Raw genomic sequence first — 20,184 nt, forward strand, 5'->3', positions numbered from 1 at the left:
TAATCCCAAAATTTTTTTAAAGGATTACATAGTTAGTTATCACCATTATTTTTGTAGTCCCCCTTCTTAAAAAAATGGAATTTCAAATATTTTTGTTAGCCTACCAAATGCAAAAAATAAACTAATTGATTGAATAAAAGAGGGTAATACATTTTTAATACAAGTGAAATAAAATCTCGATTTATGATATGATTTTATTTATTTTTAACAAGTCGATAAAAGTTAATAACTCGATTGAAATTTTTTGTTTTCTAAAAGTTTAATACTAAATTATGTTAAAAATTTAAAAGACTAAAAACATAGCAATGAAGATAAAACTTGAAAGTAAGGTAAAAAAATTAATAAATTTTTTAGATTTATAGACAAATTAAAAATATTGCTTTCAATTGATAAAATTTTCTTTTCGAACATGAATTAAATATTAGAAATTAATTTTATCTACAATAAATACATAGATATATACAAATTAAATACTCATTGAACAAAACTATACAATGAATAAAAAACTTCAAAAACCTTAAAAATGACAAAACTAATTATTAAATTCATAAATAAAGTGCTACTTTTACCTTCGATTCGATAAAAAGTATAAATGTTGTTGATTACACTTTTAGTTTATCACTGAAATATTTTTGGTCCTTAAAGTTTTCTAAGATATTACTTAGTTAGGCATCATTGTTAATTTTATAGTTATTCTTCCTAAAAACAGGAATACAAGAAATTTTAGTTAAATTACCAAATTTCAAAAAAATAAACATATTGATTGAATAAAGTATGAGATACGTTTTCTATATAAGTAGAATATAATATCGATTTATGATTATAATATGATTCTACTTGTTTTGAATTAGATGATTAAAATTAATGATTTGATTTAATTTTTTATTTGTTTAAAAGTTTAATAATCAAAATATTATGTTAGAAGAATGAAAACTAAAAGCATAGCGTTGAAGATAAATGTTGAAAATAATTTCACAAAATAAATAAATCTCTTTGATGTAGAGAAAAAAAAATTTAATATAGTTTTCAATTAATAAAACTTTAATTTTAGGACATAGTTTTTAGGACATGAATTAGAATAAAAAAATAGTGACATGCAAATTAAATACACATTGAATAAATTTATAGAATGACATCAAAAACCTCAAAAAAATTTGGAAATGACAAAAAAATTAACTATTAAATGAATTAAAATGATGATAAAAATGTAAATTAACAACTAAATTTTAATTTTAGAACATGAATTAAATATTAACAATTAATTTTACTTAGAATAAATAAATAGTGACAAATTAAATATGCATTGAATAAATCTATAGAATGACATAAAAAACCTCAAAAAGTCTTGGAAATAACAAAAAATTAATCATTAAATGAATTGTAATGAGAATAAAAATGTAAATTCACAACTAAAGTGACACTTATATATATAATAATAATAATAATAATAGATAATAGATAATAGATAATAGATGAATTGATTGGAACTTCGTTGTGTAGAAGTTGAGTGAGATCCTTTTTCCTATAAAAAAATTATAGGTATGACAACAACAGCTCCAAACTTGTTTGACATGAAACTTCTCCCAAGACAAATAAATTATAATTTTCAACTAATCCTAAGTTGTATACAAAAAAAAATATAAATAAATAGTTTTATAATTTTAAAAAACGTTGTATGATAATCATACAAATTATATTTGTGTTAGAAAATTTATATATATCGACAAATAATTTTGATTAATGGAAACTTAATTCTTCAATCTGTCCTCAACAAAGAAAGGGTATTCTTCTCAGCTGTGTTTCAAATCCAAATCGAAAAATGCCCATAGCCTCGCCCTCCACATACTACGCCGCCCGCCGCCGATGGAGGGTCTTCTTCGACATCTCCGCCTTCTCCCTTCCCTTCTCTTACGCCGAGGCAATGTCACGATTCCGCCAAAATCTCAACCATTTCCGCGTCAATTACGCGCTCATCATCCTCATCATCCTGTTCTGCAGCCTCATCTACCATCCTATTTCAATGATTGTTTTCTTGGTCGTATTTGTAGCCTGGATTTCCCTCTACTTCTTCCGAGACGACCCAATTGTTGCTCTGGGCAGAATCGTCGATGATCGTCTCGTTTTGGTTGTGCTGAGCTTGGTCACTGTGGTGGCATTGGTGTTTACTCAGGTGGGGATGAATGTGCTCGTGGCTTTGATTGTTGGGGTGGCTATTACTGGTGTTCACGCGGTCCTTAGGGGTACGGAGGATTTGTTCTTGAATGAAAGTGAAGCGGCCCAAGGTGGATTGATTTCTAACGTGTGAAAATTTGATCTTGTTTGGAATTTGGATGCATGTGGATGGGATATAAGGGTTTTACAGACTTTTTTTCTCCCCTAGTATTTAAGGGATCTCAGGACAAAAAAAGAATCTAATTTCATTATTCTTTTGGATTTTAAGGAATTGTGTGATGTATGCTTGGAACTTGGATTAGGTGAGGTCAGTAGTTTCAACGCTTGGTAGAATTAGTTTTAACTGGTGGCATTTGTGAGGTTTAATTGGTATTGTTGAATGTTGAGTCCTGAGAACAAGATGGTATTGTATTTCTTGTTGTTTTTCATTAACATGCATGGATAATTGGAAGCTGAGGAGAAAGTGCTGAGAAGTTGAATGAGGCAGTACTATTTCTGAAATTTTTTTTTTGTAAGTCAGATAGGAGAGTCTTTTAGGCTAGCTGGGAAAGTGATCTTCATTTTGTCTTTCTTTAAGCTTTTATTGTTTTTTAAGATGTGACGGTGAAAAACTGGTTTGACTATGCTTTACTGTCAACTGACTACTGAGGAATACATAGGTCTTTTCATTCCGACATGAGAATTCAGTTGGCTTTCCTCCATTAAACTTTTTACAAATTCAGCCTCACCTAAACAAGGCTAGGAAACAATATCGATATACTATTGACACCCAAGCCCGTTTCGTTGGAGCTGAATGGATTTATAGGACCAAAAATAGTAAGGACGACCCCAGATTGGACAGATGATTGTCACTTAAAAAATTGGAGTTTCTGGAGTTTATAAGCACGTGTGTTTTGGTTACAATTTCTCTTCCCGATAGGTGGTTTTAACTATTTCACTATGTCAGAATTATATAATGTGTATGAGGTGAAAATTAGAAAGGCATCTACAATCACTAAACAGGTGCTATTCTTCTTTTCCTTCTATTCACTGTTTCCTCCCCAAGCCCTTCATTTCTTGTTCTATTTGTGCTGTCAATTGAGGTGGGGCAATAGCTATTAGTGGTTATAAAAGAAGTCAGGTGGTTGTGGGGAGAAGTTGATGCCAATAACAGTTCACCTGGATGATCTCATTGAACTAAGAATCATAAGCTGGGGCTGGTTGGTCAGGAATCCATGAGGCAAGTGGGTGGGGAAAGTAATACTTCATGATAAATCACGGGTTTTAAACCACTTATAAAGAAACTAATGGGTAATCAGTAAAGGCTTGGAAATTCCCGTGGTGGTGTTCATGAGATCTTCAGGAGCAGATTGAAAAAAGTCTCAGCGAAAGTTTGAGCCTATTTAGACTTGAAGAGCTTCAAAGGTGGATGCTCCAAACCAATGATTCAGATAAACTGAAGAAAATCAGCCCAAGTGGTTGATAGATGATTGGCCTTCAATGTCAACAACTGATACCTGCCTTATTGCTAGCCTTACCATGCTGAAGAAACAAAACTGCAGATGTAGGTGGTCACTGGTCATGTGAAAATCAATAAACTCTCAGATGTGAATAGCCCAGCCATTAGATTCTGTTCAGTGGAATTTGGCACTTCAGGTGTCATGCATTGTCAAACCAAATAGATAACTCATTTACCCTCAGAAGAAACACGGGACCGTGGAGGAGCTATCAGAACTGTTGTAATGGGGACACAATTCTTCACTACATGGATCAACTACAGCAATATGTTTTTGGTTTTTTTTTTTCCCTTTCCCTTCTTAATTGAATATTTTACTGGCTCATTTAGGTGTGAACTTCATTATTCCGTTCAATTGCTTTTATATGGTGATTGGCAATGATTGCTGCATTTGAATCCTCCTAGCTTATGTTTATATTGGCTGGTAATAATTGTGTTTGAGCAGCCTATTTAAGAGTTAACACAAGCCCATGTCCTCCCTCTCAAACATCTGATCCATAGTTAATCAAAAGCTGAAAAAAATTACTTAATTCTTAATGTTCGTTAGAGAATGACAAAAGAGGCCCCGTCTCAGACCCCCAGCCTATTTTCTTAGGCCCCGTTTGGTTTCAAAAGCTAGGCCAAAAAAGCACTTTTTTAAGTGCTTTTCAGTTAACAAGGTGTTTGGTTGACCAAAAAAGTGCTTAAATAAGCACTTTTTAAAGTCAAAATTAGAGCTTTTTTAAAAGCAAAAAATTGTAGCTTTTAAAAGCACTTATTTTAAAAAATCTCTACAAAATCCAAACGGGCTCTTAAGCTCAGCGTTTAGTGAAAACCCGTGCCATTTACTATGTACCGTGCAATGTAATTGTTATTCAAATTGGTTGTCTGTTATATTCACGTTAAATAATATTCATTTACTTGTATTTATTTCTGCCTATATTGAACTCCAAGCAACAAATTTATTGATTCGTTGAATTTGTAGAATATTTCTCCCTCCTTACTGGTTTGGTTTGGGTACGCACATGCCTTACCTGTGTCTTGCACCTTAGCTTCAGGATATCCACGCCTCTGGAGCTCGTAATATAACCAGGACTTGTAGATGCTATTCAGGATGAACTTTGAATAACATCTTAACCAGGACTTGTAGATGCCATTCAAGATGAACTTTGAATAACATATTATCGCCGAAGTAGATGATAGATGTTGAAACATACAGAAGGAACGCTCCAATCATATTCTGATTTCTGAGTTGTTATAGCCATAGGCCCATAGTATCGAGTAAATTCCCTAGGTTACTTTGTCAAAGACTATACATTTTACCTGCAGCAAGGGGAATAAATGACCAGCATAACTTCTCTTTCTGTGCAATACTTTGTTGGCATTCATTGAGTTTGTTCGGCAGACGAAAATTATATGAATTTTGCAAAATGCGTGCACCTAATCAAGCCTATCCTATATCAAAACATTTTGAAATATGCATCATTGGAACGACTTTTCTGGAAAGATAGCTTGTATACAGATGCTAGAATGATGTACCATCGTATCATTCAAATGTTCTAATGTTTAGAAATGCTTAAAAAAACTTATTCTCAACTTTTCTTTATTATTGAAGTTCACTTTCTTTAAGCATTCTAAACACTAAATCAAACATAACTAATCAGCTAAATGGGTGCCAAACAGGTTAAACAAGAACATAATCTCCATGCTGTCTCAAGAAACCCTGTCAATTTCGAATTGAAAATGAGACAAGTCATTCTCCACGTACTCATAAATGTGAACCAAATTCTCTTAATGGCAAGGTCGGACTCCGTAAATGTTAATCAAAATCTCTTAAATGGCAAGGTTTCCTACGTACATAATGCATGTTAAAACTGAGAGTTCTTGGTTGGTGGTATCTTATATAATTTGAGAGTAAATTTTACAAATGTACGCTTCATCTTTGTAGTTATTTTGATTGATTTTTTTTTTGATATAACTGTGCTGCTTCATATGGTTGGTGGCTACACAGACTCTGCATAATTTGTATCATCCCAGCTCACTAAAATGGTGAGGTCATAGAATTGTTAGGAACGCCTAGAGAAAAATGGTAAAGCTAGCGTTTCGAAAAATGAAAAGAAAACAAAAGAACAGTTGAGTTGAAAACATTTAAGAACAACAGTCTAAAACTAAGACCATCAAGACTTTGGCTGCTGTGTGCCATGAAATTCCCTTCCAGCTTCAACAGCTTCCCTGAAATACGATCGACGTTGATTAGCATCTCAACCCAACCACACCATCATAAAAAAACCTTCAAATTCCTTGCAATCCAAAATGAAAGTAGAATCGCCTTCCAGTAATCAGTTAACTATTTTACTCAATTATACTTCATTTATATACTTCATTCATTTATAGAATATGGCACCAGATGATACCGGCTTCGCAGGATATACTGTACAAAATGCAAGTGATGTTCTAGCAAAATGAGGAGACTGGGTGCCACATGCCTCTTGGTCTAGTGACATCTAGGATCACGATATAGGACAAGGTCTCGAACTTGAGACCCATGTAAAAACCTCTTCCTCAAATATAAAAAGTTACAAAAATATAAAAAAATAAGGAGACTGGATTTTCTGTAGCTACAATATGGCCAACAGCCAAATAATAAATTGCAAACCAGTTCTCAAAGGTAGAAGCCAGCTACAAAACACAAATTCTGTGAGGTCTTCATTATATGAAGAAACTAACAACACACTCATGTAAATTCACCCATCTGAGAAAACTTCATAAAGACGTGCAAAGTTCAAAGTTTGAGCAAGCAACATATCTAGATGGAAGAAGAGGTAAATGTAACCTGAAAGCAGTTACAAGCTCTTTATTTTCAGGATCAAGCATTACTCCTTCATAGAAGGCATTGGCTGCCTCTTCAAACTTCTGCAGTACAATAATATATTGAACGACGGGAAGGGAAAAAACGAAGGAAAGAAAAAGAAAAGGTCAAGTAAGAACAAAGCTATCAAATTTTCAACAGTAACTATTTGGTTTTGAAGAATGAGATTGTACCTGCATGAGACGGAGAGCAGCCCCTTCACGATAGCAGGCCTTTGGCCAATCTGGTCTAAGAGCTCTGCATGCCTTAGCATCAGCTAAAGCATGCTCGGCTTGCCCAAGACGAACCCAGCTAAGGCTTCTATTAGAGAGCAAAGTGGCATCAGTTGGATCGAAGTCAATTGCCTGACATCCACCAACGAATCCAAAACCAAAAAACATATTACTAATACATTACAAAATTTAATACATCTCCTGCAAAAGGAGAAAAACCTAGAGCTATATGAATTTCACAGGGTCAGTCGAGGCCCTTTCTGTGAGAGTGATAGTATGATGATGTTCATTATATGACAACAATGCAATGGGAGAAAATAAATAAGAATAAATCCTTCAAGTGTGTTATAGAGATAAAATTCATGGAGTATATTAACTCTGGGCCATATAAAACAAATAATTTAGACAGCTAAAATTCATGGAGCATATTAACTATTTAACTCTGGGCCATATAAAACAAATAATTTAGACAGCCAGTTAAAAACCAGGCGTTTTAGCTGAAACCCTACATCCTTCTAAGTGATGTTAGTAGTTCGGGCCTAGGGGCACTCTGAACCCTTGATCCCCACTGGTTTTCTATATTTAAAATGGAGTCCAGTGTTTTAAATAGCACGCTATAGCGCATTTTTATGGCGTAGCGCTACATAGCGCTACTACTTTAGCGTTTTGCACGAATAGCACACGCTATTCTCAGAAAAAAGCGCATTATAGCGCAAATAGCGTGCGTTATATCGAAACCGGGGCTTGCCCCAATGGTTTCACCTTGTATTTCCCATGAATTGGCTCGGGTTCGAGCCCTCCCTTCCCCATTTAAAAAAAAATAAAAAAAATAGCGTGCGTTATAGCGTTATAGCGCAAATAGCGTGGGCTATTTGGGCAAAAACTAAAGGCCCATAATTGACATATTTTGACCAAAATTAGAGGTTCAAACAAGCAAGGTTGGGTCTTGTTAATGTGGAAAAAGGACTGTATGGATGTTGAAACTATATTTTGGTATCTAATGATCAATTATTATGGTTTCATGGCTAATTATCTCACTTATTTACCTGTATATAAGTATTTTTCTATTTTTTTAATTAAATAAATTAAATAATTGTCATGCACGAATAGCTTGCGCTATGCGCTACGCTATGACAGGACAAAAACGCTACGGGCCAACGCTACGCTTTTTAAAACACTGAAATGGACCAAGAAGATATGATTGGAGTTCTCACGCTCAGTAAACCTAACCACAAACATAAACACCGCAAAAATCTTGGGGTTAGGGTGGGTAGGGATTTTAGCACCCTTGAAATTTGTAGATCCATGTCTTTTACTTGTAATGGACTTCTACACGAATGTCACAAGAATTCATATAGGCAAACAGGAGACCACATATTTGAGGATAAATGTAAGTAAATTTCTTAAAGATGCAAGATATCCCTTCTCACTTACATTAACTTAAAGATTCCCCAGACATTAGATTTTTGAAGGAATCGTGTCACATCAGCCAAAGAGCCATTTGGTATTATTGTTCGATTGATTAAAAGCAACTCGGAATAGATGAACTACCACTTATCAAGTGGATTTCCAAGTGCATTTAATCATCATGAGCCAAAAGTGGCTAAAAAAATGTCTCATGCGGCACTCTTACTTGCATAATAATTATCATAATCATTAATTTGATTAATTGTGATTTAGTTGCAATGATTTTCTCTACCACACAACTCTTATCACGTTTGCTCACTGCACATAGAAATTATTGCCTTATTTCAAACGGAAGTGAAAATAACAAAAGTTTTGGACACTGTTTCTCATGGATTTATTAATTTAATTTATTGTGAATTAGTTGCAATGATTTTCTCTACCATACTACTCTTATCATGCTTGCTCACATGTACATAGAAATTATTGCCTTATTTCAAACGGAAGTGAAAATAACAAAAGTTTTGGACACTGTTTCTCATGGATTTATGCCTCATGACTGAACCACAAAAATCTTGAAGTTTTTTTATACCTCTCCCCTATCATTCCACTATTTAAAATTTAATTAAACAAAAGATAACTGTACATAGAGCAAAAGGAACAGTAGAATAAAAGAGACAGAGAGATGTAAACGTTTGATGTAGATAATTAAGAAACCTGGGTATAAGCATCAATAGCGGTCATATAATCTTTCCTACTATAGGCAGCGCCAGCTCTTGCCTTGGCTTCAGCAGCATTATTCTTGGCCTCAGGTGTTACCTAGATATTGACCACCAACATATAAGTCGAGCTCAAAACACTAATTATTTTATATTCAAACAAGTTTTGGCAGCAGGCACGCATATGCACACTTCCAATACGCCACAGTTACGGACGATAACATACCGAGGAATAAAATATCACAGTACGCACTTCAAGAAAATAAACAAAAAAAATTAAAAAGTTGTCACCAGTAATTTTGACAAAAAAATATTATTGATTAATTTCAGTCCACTGCCTGGTTTTTTACTAATAGATATAAGATAGGACATTTCCATGTAATTTATGCCTAAACATGAAGTCCTTTTGGGAATTCGTAAACACCACCCACATGCATCAAACATGAAAGTGTAGTAAATTTTCTGCTTTCTTCCGGCAATTCCGAACAGTCTTCACTTTCTGGTACATCTGACGTTATGAGAAAAATGTATCATAATCTAAACCAGAAAATTTCATAAATAGCCTTTTTCAAAGCCACCACTTACTTACAGGTAGAGAAAAATGTAAAAATGCTTGAATGCCACTTTTTAACCCATATATTAAACAATGTTCACATTCAAAATGTAAAATCCATCAGATGAAGGAAAAATGTCACTTTTTAACCCTTATATTAGAAAATGTGCACGTTAAAAAATCCATCAGTTGAAGGAAAAGTAATTTAAACTAGGCATACTGTGCACTCACTATGTATTACACACGGACACTTGACGATAGGTGAAAGGACACTAGTAGCACTTTCAGGACATGCCAGTATTTCTTCAAAACAATTTCCAATTCCAACCGAAACAAATATACAAAAGATCAAAAACTAGGATCAATGCAATTCAAGAAAGACCTCAGGCAACTTTGGAGGGATAACATCCTTCGGTTTGCTGGAGTCCTGCAATCCATCTCTTTCATCCTGCGATGTTTTATTACAACCACGTAAAAATCTGATGAGAATATATGAATAAAAAAACTTGCTAACAGCTTCTGCTAATTGTGTGGCTATTTATGTTAGAGTAACATCAACTAAAATTTGTTTTTATTGAGAAGGGAAAAAAAATCAAGGCCCTTTACAAAACAAAGGAATTCTAATGCTAGAATAACCAAATAATATCATAAAAGCTGACAGCAAGATGTTACCCGTTGGCTATTATGACTTTACTGGAAATAAACATTACGAATCTCACCCAAATTAGCAAAAGGAAATGTTTCCAATTTCAAAAGGATTCGCTGAAAATAAGCATTACAAATCTCACCCAAATTAGCAAAAGGAAATGTTTCCAATTTCAAAAGGATACGGATACAAAAAGATGGTGAAGTACCCACCTCTTTCCTTCCTGTTTCACTTTGCACGTGATCAAGAATACCGTCGACACTCCACTCTGGAACATCCTTAAATTGCGATGTTGCAGGGAAAAGAATTTCAACAGCAACCCTGTTTCCTCTTGAAGCTGCAACCTGTATAGGCCTCAAGCCGTCCTGCAGCATGAAAAACTTCTAATAAAAATTCAACTTAAATGGACAAAGATCAAAGTCAGGAAACTTCTTATTTCCTCCCCAGCCCAATAGCTCCAAAAATTGACACAGCAATAAGACTTCTAAAATATGAAAATAAATTATGATTATAAATGCAATCATGAGTGTTCCTACCAATAAATTATGATCTGATTGTGGGACAGGATACTGTCATAATGAAAATGTGGTAAATATAGCTTCTTCCATAGGTAACAAAAATAGAGTATACAAAATTGAGAATCTCCTTGGCTGGAGTAGTTCCAAGATTCTTCTAATACATTTTCCTCCCATAGTTTGAATAATTACATAGATTGACACTTTACATCTGGATAAAGTTAACTGAACTCAATTAATAATAAAGTGAAGCACTATTGATCAAACTGACCCCATTGAAGTACGTGGAGCTCCTTCTTGGATGCCACGTGCCTCAGTTAGATTCTATGGTTGATCATGCTTATTACTTATGTTTTGGTTAGCTGCCGAAAATATCAATTGGGAAAATTATAACTACGCTCTTTGGATATCTGTCTCGTGGATGAAATGGTCGAGCCAAATAAAACCCATGCGTAATATATCTCTCTGCACTGTCTATGTGTGTAATATATCTCTCTGCACTGTCTATGCTCATACCCGTGTGTGCATGAAAGACGAAGTGACTTTTGGATCCAAAATACAAAACATGAATGGGGGAAATGTTTTGTCAGTTTTATTTAGGAGAATCATATCAAAGAAAGATGTCAGATCTCTCTAGATCAAGTAACTCAACTTGAAAAACTAATGAACATAAAGGTGATTTTTATTATTAAGAGAAAGCAGATCTCCAAAGAAACTGTCATGGGACATAATAGTCATGTACCTCATCAGTTGCATCAGGATTAGCTCCAGCTTGCAACAAACAGTTGATGATTTCTGGGTTACCGCCATCAGCAGCAATGTGCAAGGGTGTTGCTCCACCGGCAGAAACATTGACATTTGCTCCAGCCTGTATGAAAACGAAGAAAGAGTTTCTATGTGAACCAGAGAATGCAAGTTATTGCAACACTTTCCATAAGAAAATGGATCCATATCCACATAAATTTTATAGCTTTCAAAGCTCGTCATCCTTTTGAAGTAAAATTACATTATATATACAAATACAACATTACAGAATCATTCATAGTAAAATCCACAGTTGTTAAACCACTTTTAGCTCAAACATTGCTCATGCCAGCTAAAACAGGTTAAATGATTTTAAGAATGCGATACAATATCATGATTTACATGTAGGTTGCAGTCAAACTATTTTAGTTCATGCAAACCAGCAAAATATTTCAACACTATTGTAGATAATGCAAAATAAGTGATTTCTTTTTAGATTCCATTAAAGAAATATCATCAGCCAAATAATCAACACAGTCGGAAAGGCAGCTACATATATTATATGCAAAATAAATCAGAACATCAACACTGAATAATTGCACTTTTACAATAAACAGGACAGTGGTCACAGCAGCAAAAATAGCCAAAGCAAAAGCAATAAAGAACCTTAATTAGCAACTCTGAACATGCCAATGAACCTGCAGCAACCGCTGACAACAGAGGTGTAACATCATCTTCAGTCGTGGCATTAGGCTGCAATAAGATCAAGGAAAAAAATCAAACAAAACCAAAAACCAAACTTCAAATTAATCAAAAGGATGGCCATAAAATGTGATTGTCGAGAAACTGAGGGTAAAGGAATGAAAAATGATATATTTTGGTACATCATCTAATACATTAATGTTTCAAAAGGTAATGGAAAATTCTTTACATGCTTCAGTTCCTAACTTCCCATGTATTTCCCATGAAAGTTTCACAGTATTTTATAACAGCAAGATTTTCACGTGCCTCCAAAGCCAGAGGTCAAGGAGAGATGAAATAACTGAAGCAGTATGATATGTCAGGTTCATTTAGTTGGCTGTGTAGACTTGTTGGTACACAGAATGCCGTGTTTGGGGAAAAGACAAAGTTACAGTGTCTGGTATTAAGTGCCCCCATGTCTTAAATTACTCCATATCGTTCTGCCACATAGGTTCATTTAGCACAATAATAACTAAAGTTTTTAATTAGCAAAACAGCCATACAAACCTTGTGTAAAAGTATTGCAGATGGTGGAGTAAATTTGCGATTAGGTAAAATGGAATGACAAGTCAGCAGATGTGTGAGGTTGTTAACATTAAATGCAATAGTTCTGTTAGTATTCTTAATTAATAGCAGGGTGTTGATTTAAGAAAGAGTCGTTGATTTAATTTTAAAATTCTCAATGTGTACTATCATCTTTGATTCACAGATGCAATTCTCTACCTCTGGGACCATCATGTAAGACAATTCTTCTACAGGCTCAGGGTATGCATATATGAGTTTTCTTCTAAAAAATTATCAATCAGTTAATGCACAGAGATGCATGATACCTTCGCATCCAAATTAAACCTTTTGATGCAGATAGTGTGATTGGCTTACATTGGCTTTATGTTCCAGTAGCACTTTGACAGCATCATGCTGGGCATGCCCAGCAGCCCATATAAGTGGAGTACCAGCATGACTTTGAAAATCAACATCTTCACTCTTTGCAATAAAGAGCTTCAATAACTCAATATCCCCTACGGACCAAGATTTAAACATATTAAATTATGAAGTGAGGGACGTGATTATGTTCGCTCGACCTAGAGAAAATCAAGAAAGTACAAGTAAATGCATAAACCACAGAAATGTGGGCTAGATCCAGTTTTACTTAAGAAATAACAAAAATCATAAAAAGAAAAAAATCAGGTTTACCATGACACCAACTGCATAAGAACTTGAACTATTGGAATGTAATGACCATTGTTCTACACAAAATTGAAAAGCATAAAGTGGAGGAATTTTCTGGCGAACAACTAACAGGTAAAGTACAAGATGATAATATGAAATTATGATATTAAACAGAAACAGATGAAATAAAGCACCACAACGTTTGTTCTTACAAATATCCTAATGACGTAATTACAGGAAGAACCATATATAATACATCAAGCAGCGACAATTACGTGGTGTTTAAATGTGTGCAGTTAAAGGTTAATCATAATTAGCTAACTTGATCACACCTGGTGAGTATAAACATAACGAATAGCGGTGGACCGTAGACAGAATATTAACAGCTATTCCGAATGAAAGCCATCATTTGGCAGCTATGTTATTTACAGTTTATTTTCTGGTTGACAATTTACCAATTACTTTGTCAGCGGTGGTGGTTCACAAACTCTAGGCTGAGCTTTTCCGTCAATCCCAAAAAAATCTCAGTCTAGAAGCAGGTACTCATTGATAACATTATTTTTACACATCAGCTCGTTAAACTTGTGTCGACTGTGTCAACTGTGTGAGTGTGCACAAATTAAGATATGAGAAGAAGATGTAAAGCATTACTCTTCCCTTTATCATATGTTAGTGTCAGTTTGAAAAACTGAGTCCTTTAAACAAACACTGCCTGGAATGACCACCTTGTGTGCCACATATAGGATAAAAAAATAGGACGATTTGTTTGGAATGGATAACTAGCATGGATACTGCAATAAAGTGGAGTTAGCGATTGATTGTTCCTCATTGAACTCTCCCCATTTGTCAAACTCTTGATAGTTACCAGTTTAACACTCTTTGACAGGACTATGTAGCCCATCTTTTCCGTGCAGGTTAAAAACTCAAAGAAAGAACTAGAACAAGCACAAAAAGAATCAAAACTGCATGATGACTATCTGTACCAGAAAAAAAAGTTAGAAGTTATTAAAAAGTTGAAAACTTGATATAAAAGATATTAAAGAGATGAAGTTGGTACTTCACAATGAAGGTTGGACATTTGCTACAACTCCAAAACCAATACTTTCTCCAAAAATTCAATAGTTCATTTAGTCTCAGAGTCACTACATGATTTTCCGACATGAAAAATTGTTGATTAGATAGGAAATTTGCTACAGTTAATTAAGAAACCAAACGAGTATACCAGCAACAAAGGAACCCTAACCCAAAACTAACAAATGAATTCGAAAAGCAATACAGAAACCAGAAAATTTTACCTATACCGGCAGAATGATGCAATGCAGCAGCCCCCAATTCACTAGGTATAGAAGGATCGGCACCACATTTCACAAGATACTTGGCAGTGGCAGTGTGTCCTTGCCGAGCAGCGTGAATAAGAGGAGTATCTCCTATCCATGGATAAAATATGAAGACAAAACTAAGAAAATAATCCAATCACTCATCTCAACCAAATGGTAAGCTAGATTACACGAAAAAATGGGAAGTTTGACAAAGATATATGCCTTTCAAAATTAGAAAACATGAAACTATGTTCACCGGTGCCCAATTCAAACCTAAAATCACAAGCGAATTTCCATAAACAGCCACTAGAGCTCCAAATACGATGCTTATGCATAAGAAATCTTGTGTTTGACAAAATTTTTTGAGGAGAGATTAAATTGAGAGAGCAAAGAAGCCGTTTAAATATAAAATGAAAACCTAGACAACCGAATAACTTAAAATAATAAAATCATAAGAAAGGGGTTGAGATCAACTCCTAAGGCATGAACAAACTCCAAAACTAAAACTAAAACTAAAAGTTATGTGCAGCTATTGTGGCAAAATGTAATGAAGATAAATGAACTAGAAATTAAGGTAATTGAAGCTGAGTAAACAAGTTTTAATCCGATTAATTAATTTCATAAAATTTTCATAACTTGAGCAAAACAACTGACAGCATATTGAAGAAAAACTGGATACAGTGATTTAAAAATAAAAAATTACCGTCTTCATCTTTCACATTAACATCAATATTACACTCCTCAAGTAAGAACTTGCACGTCTCAGTTTGACCCTCCCTTGAAGCAAAGTGCAGAGCACCTCTTTGGTTAGCATCCTTAACATCCGCTATTGTTTGCGCTAAACCTTTTCCATCATCGAGTTCTTTCGCCAATTCTACTCTCGTCAACCAAATAAAACTTACTAAAAACTCCAATGCAAAACGATAAATACGAAAATAAACATCGAAAAAAGAAACCAAATTACGAGGATTTAAGCAAAACAGCATTACACATAAAAAATAGTCTAATTGGGAATAATTTTAAAACTCCTTGTAGCATCTCTCACAACAAAAGCAACCAAGTTCCAGAAGCTATTAACCAATCAGTATTTATGCAGCCTATCCACCACCCGACAATATTAACATTTAACACTGACCGCATTACCATCCACCCTTGCTCGTAAATCCTTCTGAGCACCAATACTAGGAAATTAACCAATACAAGAACTCAATCCAAATGAGACCCACTAAAGATTGAAGCATGCCCGTGAAGCCCATGTATGATATACAACATGAATAGAGTTTGCACTATACAGTAAAAAAAGCAACACTTACTCTTGAGGAGATCTAAATTCCCAGTCTTGGCAGAAGTCAGAAAAGTTTGAACCTTTTCCCTCACTGCGATCAAACAAATAAATAAACGCATAGATAAAACTTATTTGAAAAGGGTAGGCCGCAAAGTCCCTAAAAAAGGAGCGGAAAGTACCAGCCAGAGCATCAGAAGCATCAGGAGCCATAGCCGCCAAATAGTTGAAGCTGATAACAGAGCAGGGCAGCAGGGTTTTTCTACCACCTCCGCAGCATTCTTTTATAGGAATCCTTGTTTCTTGAATGTCGCTGCTATACCAGAGTTTCAACTATGAATTGACCGTGTGTGTGTATATATGATATTGATTTTGTAGAAATATACTAATAAATATATATTATCAACAATTAACAATCTATTCAAATCATACATCAAAGAGTTTTTATTTTTACACATAAACGTAATTAATTATATATTGTTGACACGACAAATGATGAGATATTAGATCTATCATTGGGTTGAAATATACCCAATAATAGTTACTAAATTAATTAGTTACTTATGCTACTAGCCTTCTGTGCATCCTTTGCGTTCAAGTCGAGTTTTTTATTTATAGAAATAGAAATATACTAATAAATATTATCAATAATTAATAATCTATATATTCAACAAAATAAACAAAACATGTACTAAATTAATTAGTTAATAATATGTTGACTAGCTTTTTCTGTGCACACGTTGCGTACATGTCAAGTCGAGTTTTATTTTAAAAATTAAAATGAAATTTAACTTTTTTAATTTTAAAAGTTTTTTTAGAATTTCTTTCCCGCATAAAGTTTATTTTAATTAAAATAGAGGCTAAAAAATATGTATTTTGGAAACATTGTTCCTACAGTTAGAAATAACTTTGGATTTTAGCAATTTGATGAATTTGTTAGTTTGTTTTTACAATTTAAAGTTTTGTGTATCAAGAGACCACTATGTCTTTCTTGCATAATATATAACTAGTACTCGTGTAATGCATTTTTGTATAGTACATTTTTTAACGGAAAAAATAAAATTAAGTGGTGAAATTATTTTTAAAAAAAAAGAAAGGAAAAATGACGTTTTCGTATATAAACATCCATTAAAAATGATAAAAATTACTCCTTATTATATAACTTATGATAGATTGTAAAAGAAATTAATATTTATCATTTTTTGACAAATTTTTTTTAATGAAACCAGACATGTATTTATCAATCCGAACTATGATTAGAAATGGCTTCTTCATGACAAATATGAATTTCCCTCCATATATACAATTAAATGTTTGTGTTTTTTTTATATAAACTTTAAAGTTTATCATGTGAAGTGCTTGATTACATGAATTATGAACGGGATTTCTTATAAAACAAAATTATTTTTTGTATAATTTTTTTGCTAACAAAATATTTGATATTATGTTAGCATTATAAAAATTGGGTTTTTTTTCAACATTTTTCTGATAGATAAACTTGTAATATTATTTAATGAAATTGTTGCATAATGCATCCATTTGATTTGTTAGGGGTAGATGTAATTTTTTTAAAAAAAATCTATATTTTATATTTGGGAAATTTACAATTTTCGTCAGTTTTATGTTTTTTTTTTTTACAATTGTAATCACTTATTTTATTGCACTAGTAAAAGATACGTGTGATGCCCGTGAGAACATCTTCAATTGTCGATAAATGTTATTAAATAAATGAGTTGAAATGAGATGAGATTAACGTGCACTTAATTAATAATTTTCATTGTTTTTTAGTCAATAGTAAAATTCAATTTAATATAATATGTACATCATGCATTATAAAATGAATGCGAACAATCTTTGTTCAAAAATTTTATGTGTTACAAATTTAATTGAATCTATAGTTGTTGAAAATCATGGTTGTAATAAATATTATAATTTTTTATAAATTATTCATTGAGAAAAAATATAGAATTTGATGTTTTGAAATATTTAATAAAATAAATTTAAGAAAAATATAATAATACATAGTGTTAAAAATTTACTTTACCACTTCTCATTATGTTAAAAAAATAATATAGATAATGCATTACATTACTGCGCTTTTTTTTCTTTTATATAACATTTTTTTTCCTTTCACGATTTTTTCGTTTGCTATCCGTTTTTTATTCTTTTTTAAAAAAACAATTTTCTCATCATTTTCAATAACAATTCTTGTGATGGTGCTTCATCAATTATTTTCATTTATATATCTTTATTCTTTTATTTTTTTGTTGGACGACCTCGTTTTTATTTGTTTTTAATGCTGAAATATTTGCAAGAGTATAAATATTTTCAGTTTATTCAACTTGTGTTATTGTCTTTTATTACTTGTGAGTAAATATCGTTAATGATCAATGATATAATTGTACGTTTTCTTTTATTTTAATTTCATATTAAGTTGTTCGAAATGTACTATTGCAATTATTTTGTTGCTGAAATTTTTGTTTGAGTTTTGCATGCTTTTGATTAAACATGCTAAAATTCGTTCTTTATTGCAACCGTCTTGCAGTTTTGAAATTATAGCTAGTAGTAAATTGATTAACATAGATATATTTTCAGACTTTAATAATTAAAAAAATAATATCAATCTTATAGTTTTGTTAAAAACAATTGAAGATACATGAATCTTCTAAGTTACAGAGCTATAACCAGTTTATCCATCTCCATTTCTTGAAAAAATATTCATTCGTTAATTGCAAGATCATCTCATAAATAATTTTTATCGTTTTTAGTCTTTATTATGAGAAAAAAAAATAGTTAACTTTTTAGATTTCAATGTTTACATATATGGCATGAGTGTGTTGGTGTGCTCTTTATTTATTATTTTGAATTAAAGTTTGACTCAATTTGGTTTAATCTATTTCAACACCGATGTGTAGTTTAATTTCAAATATACATATTTAATAACGTTTGAAAATCTAATATTTATAATATATAATTATGAACTCATGATTTAATTATTTGACACAATAAGTATTTATAAAAAATTTGCGAACGTCATTTTTTTGAGCTGAAACTTTTATATTATTAGTCATAAGGAGAAGTATCGAGTAATACTAATGAATAATTTTGTAAATATTTATTTACAAAAAGTTTAAAATTTTATCTTCAAAACATGTACTTCTAGTTAAAGTTATAACCGATTTATCCATCTCCAACTCTTGTAAAAATATTCCTTGGTTAATTTGCAAGATTATCTCATAAAATAATTGTTATAGTTTTTAGCTTTATGAGGAGGAAAAAATATAATTAACCTTTTAAATTTCAACTTTTACATATATGATATGTGTTTGTTTGTGTATTTTTTTTATTTATTATTTTGGATTAACTTGACTCCACTTGAATTGATTTATTTCAATACCGGTATGTAATTTAATTAGTATATATATATATTTTTAATGACATTACATATCTGATATTTTTATATATTTATTATGAACTCATGATATAATTACTTAACTCAATAGGTCCTTTGTAGTAACCCAGATTTCATTTTAAGATAATAATATGATAAACATGATTAAGGGTTGGTAATTAATCAATTTCGGAGTGTTATTGGACTTCGGAAGAGAATATGGGCTTTTGAGTTTGGGCCGGATCGGAAGCTCCGAACTCAGATCGGAAGCTCCGATCCCAGCCACTTCGAAACCTCATCGGAAGCACAGAGATCGGAAGCTCCGATCCTGGAACGGAAGTTCCGATCTCCGGCTGCCAGCTTTACCCGATGACTCAGCCACGAGTTTTGACAAGTGTTGATCGGAGGCGAGATCGGAAGCTCCGATCGTCGGATCGGACGTTCCGATCCCGGCGTGTCATACATGCAAAGCGTGAGCTGGATCGAAAGCTCCGATCCCGAGATCGGTGGTTCCGATCCTGGCCGAGAATTTTGCCTATAAATAGGGCTTCTCAGATTCATTTCTAAATACGAATTTCCGAGTTTCTTTCTTCAGTTATATAGTGTGAGATATACACTTAAGGGTCCTATCGGTTATAATAGAGGTTCTGGAATAACCAAGGTGTGGTTATAGTCATCCGGGACTAGCGACTCCAAAGGGCTAACTACGGACGAAGGTATGGTCCGGAAATCTGTTTAAGTTTTGGGAGTACTTATTAGCTTAGTTAAGGCTTATAGAATTTATGTAGTGATACGGCGAACTTTTGAATATAGGCTTGGAACCTAGGATCCTACTTTACTTGAACTAGCCTAGAGGTACGTACACATTGACTGAGATTGCCAGCGAGTATACATGTTTATATGTTGCATTTATTTGGCATTATTATATGGCATGATGTATGATTTACCGTTTTCTATACTCATATGTCATGTG

The 20,184-nt window shown here is 33.0% G+C and overlaps 2 protein-coding genes across 2 annotated transcripts; one reads left to right on the plus strand and one right to left on the minus strand.

The window, feature by feature from the left end:
• Nucleotides 1-1,753: 1,753 nt before the first annotated feature.
• Nucleotides 1,754-4,467, plus strand: LOC140890874 (PRA1 family protein E). Its single transcript, XM_073299007.1, has one exon. It carries the CDS (start codon nt 1,820-1,822, stop codon nt 2,303-2,305), a length of 486 nt encoding a protein of 161 aa, XP_073155108.1. The 5' UTR covers nt 1,754-1,819; the 3' UTR covers nt 2,306-4,467.
• Nucleotides 4,468-5,572: 1,105 nt separating this feature from the next.
• LOC140891783 (ankyrin repeat protein nuc-2) lies at nt 5,573-16,152 on the minus strand. The gene is made up of 13 exons (XM_073300427.1): nt 16,003-16,152; nt 15,852-15,914; nt 15,242-15,412; nt 14,515-14,646; nt 12,929-13,068; nt 11,975-12,061; nt 11,307-11,432; nt 10,262-10,414; nt 9,786-9,851; nt 8,849-8,950; nt 6,689-6,859; nt 6,480-6,559; nt 5,573-5,878 (listed from the first exon to the last, which is right to left on the minus strand). The coding sequence occupies exons 1-13, from the start codon at nt 16,031-16,033 to the stop codon at nt 5,824-5,826; spliced, it is 1,377 nt and encodes a 458-aa protein (XP_073156528.1). The 5' UTR covers nt 16,034-16,152; the 3' UTR covers nt 5,573-5,823.
• Between the last annotated feature and the right edge of the window lie 4,032 nt (nt 16,153-20,184).

Source organism: Henckelia pumila, chromosome 3 (assembly GCF_033568475.1).
Source record: "Henckelia pumila isolate YLH828 chromosome 3, ASM3356847v2, whole genome shotgun sequence".
Lineage (NCBI taxonomy): Eukaryota > Viridiplantae > Streptophyta > Magnoliopsida > Lamiales > Gesneriaceae > Henckelia > Henckelia pumila.

Coding starts and splice junctions, on each gene's coding strand:
- LOC140890874 (XM_073299007.1), top strand. CDS start 1,820: ATGCCCATAGCCTCGCCCTCCACATACTACGCCGCCCGCCGCCGATGG.
- LOC140891783 (XM_073300427.1), bottom strand. CDS start 16,033: ATGGCTCCTGATGCTTCTGATGCTCTGGCTG. Junction 15,413..15,851: donor GAATTTAGATCTCCTCAAGA/GTAAGTGTTGCT, acceptor TGACGAGAGTAG/AATTGGCGAAAGAACTCGAT. Junction 8,951..9,785: donor TCCCTCCAAAGTTGCCTGAG/GTCTTTCTTGAA, acceptor GTCAATATCTAG/GTAACACCTGAGGCCAAGAA.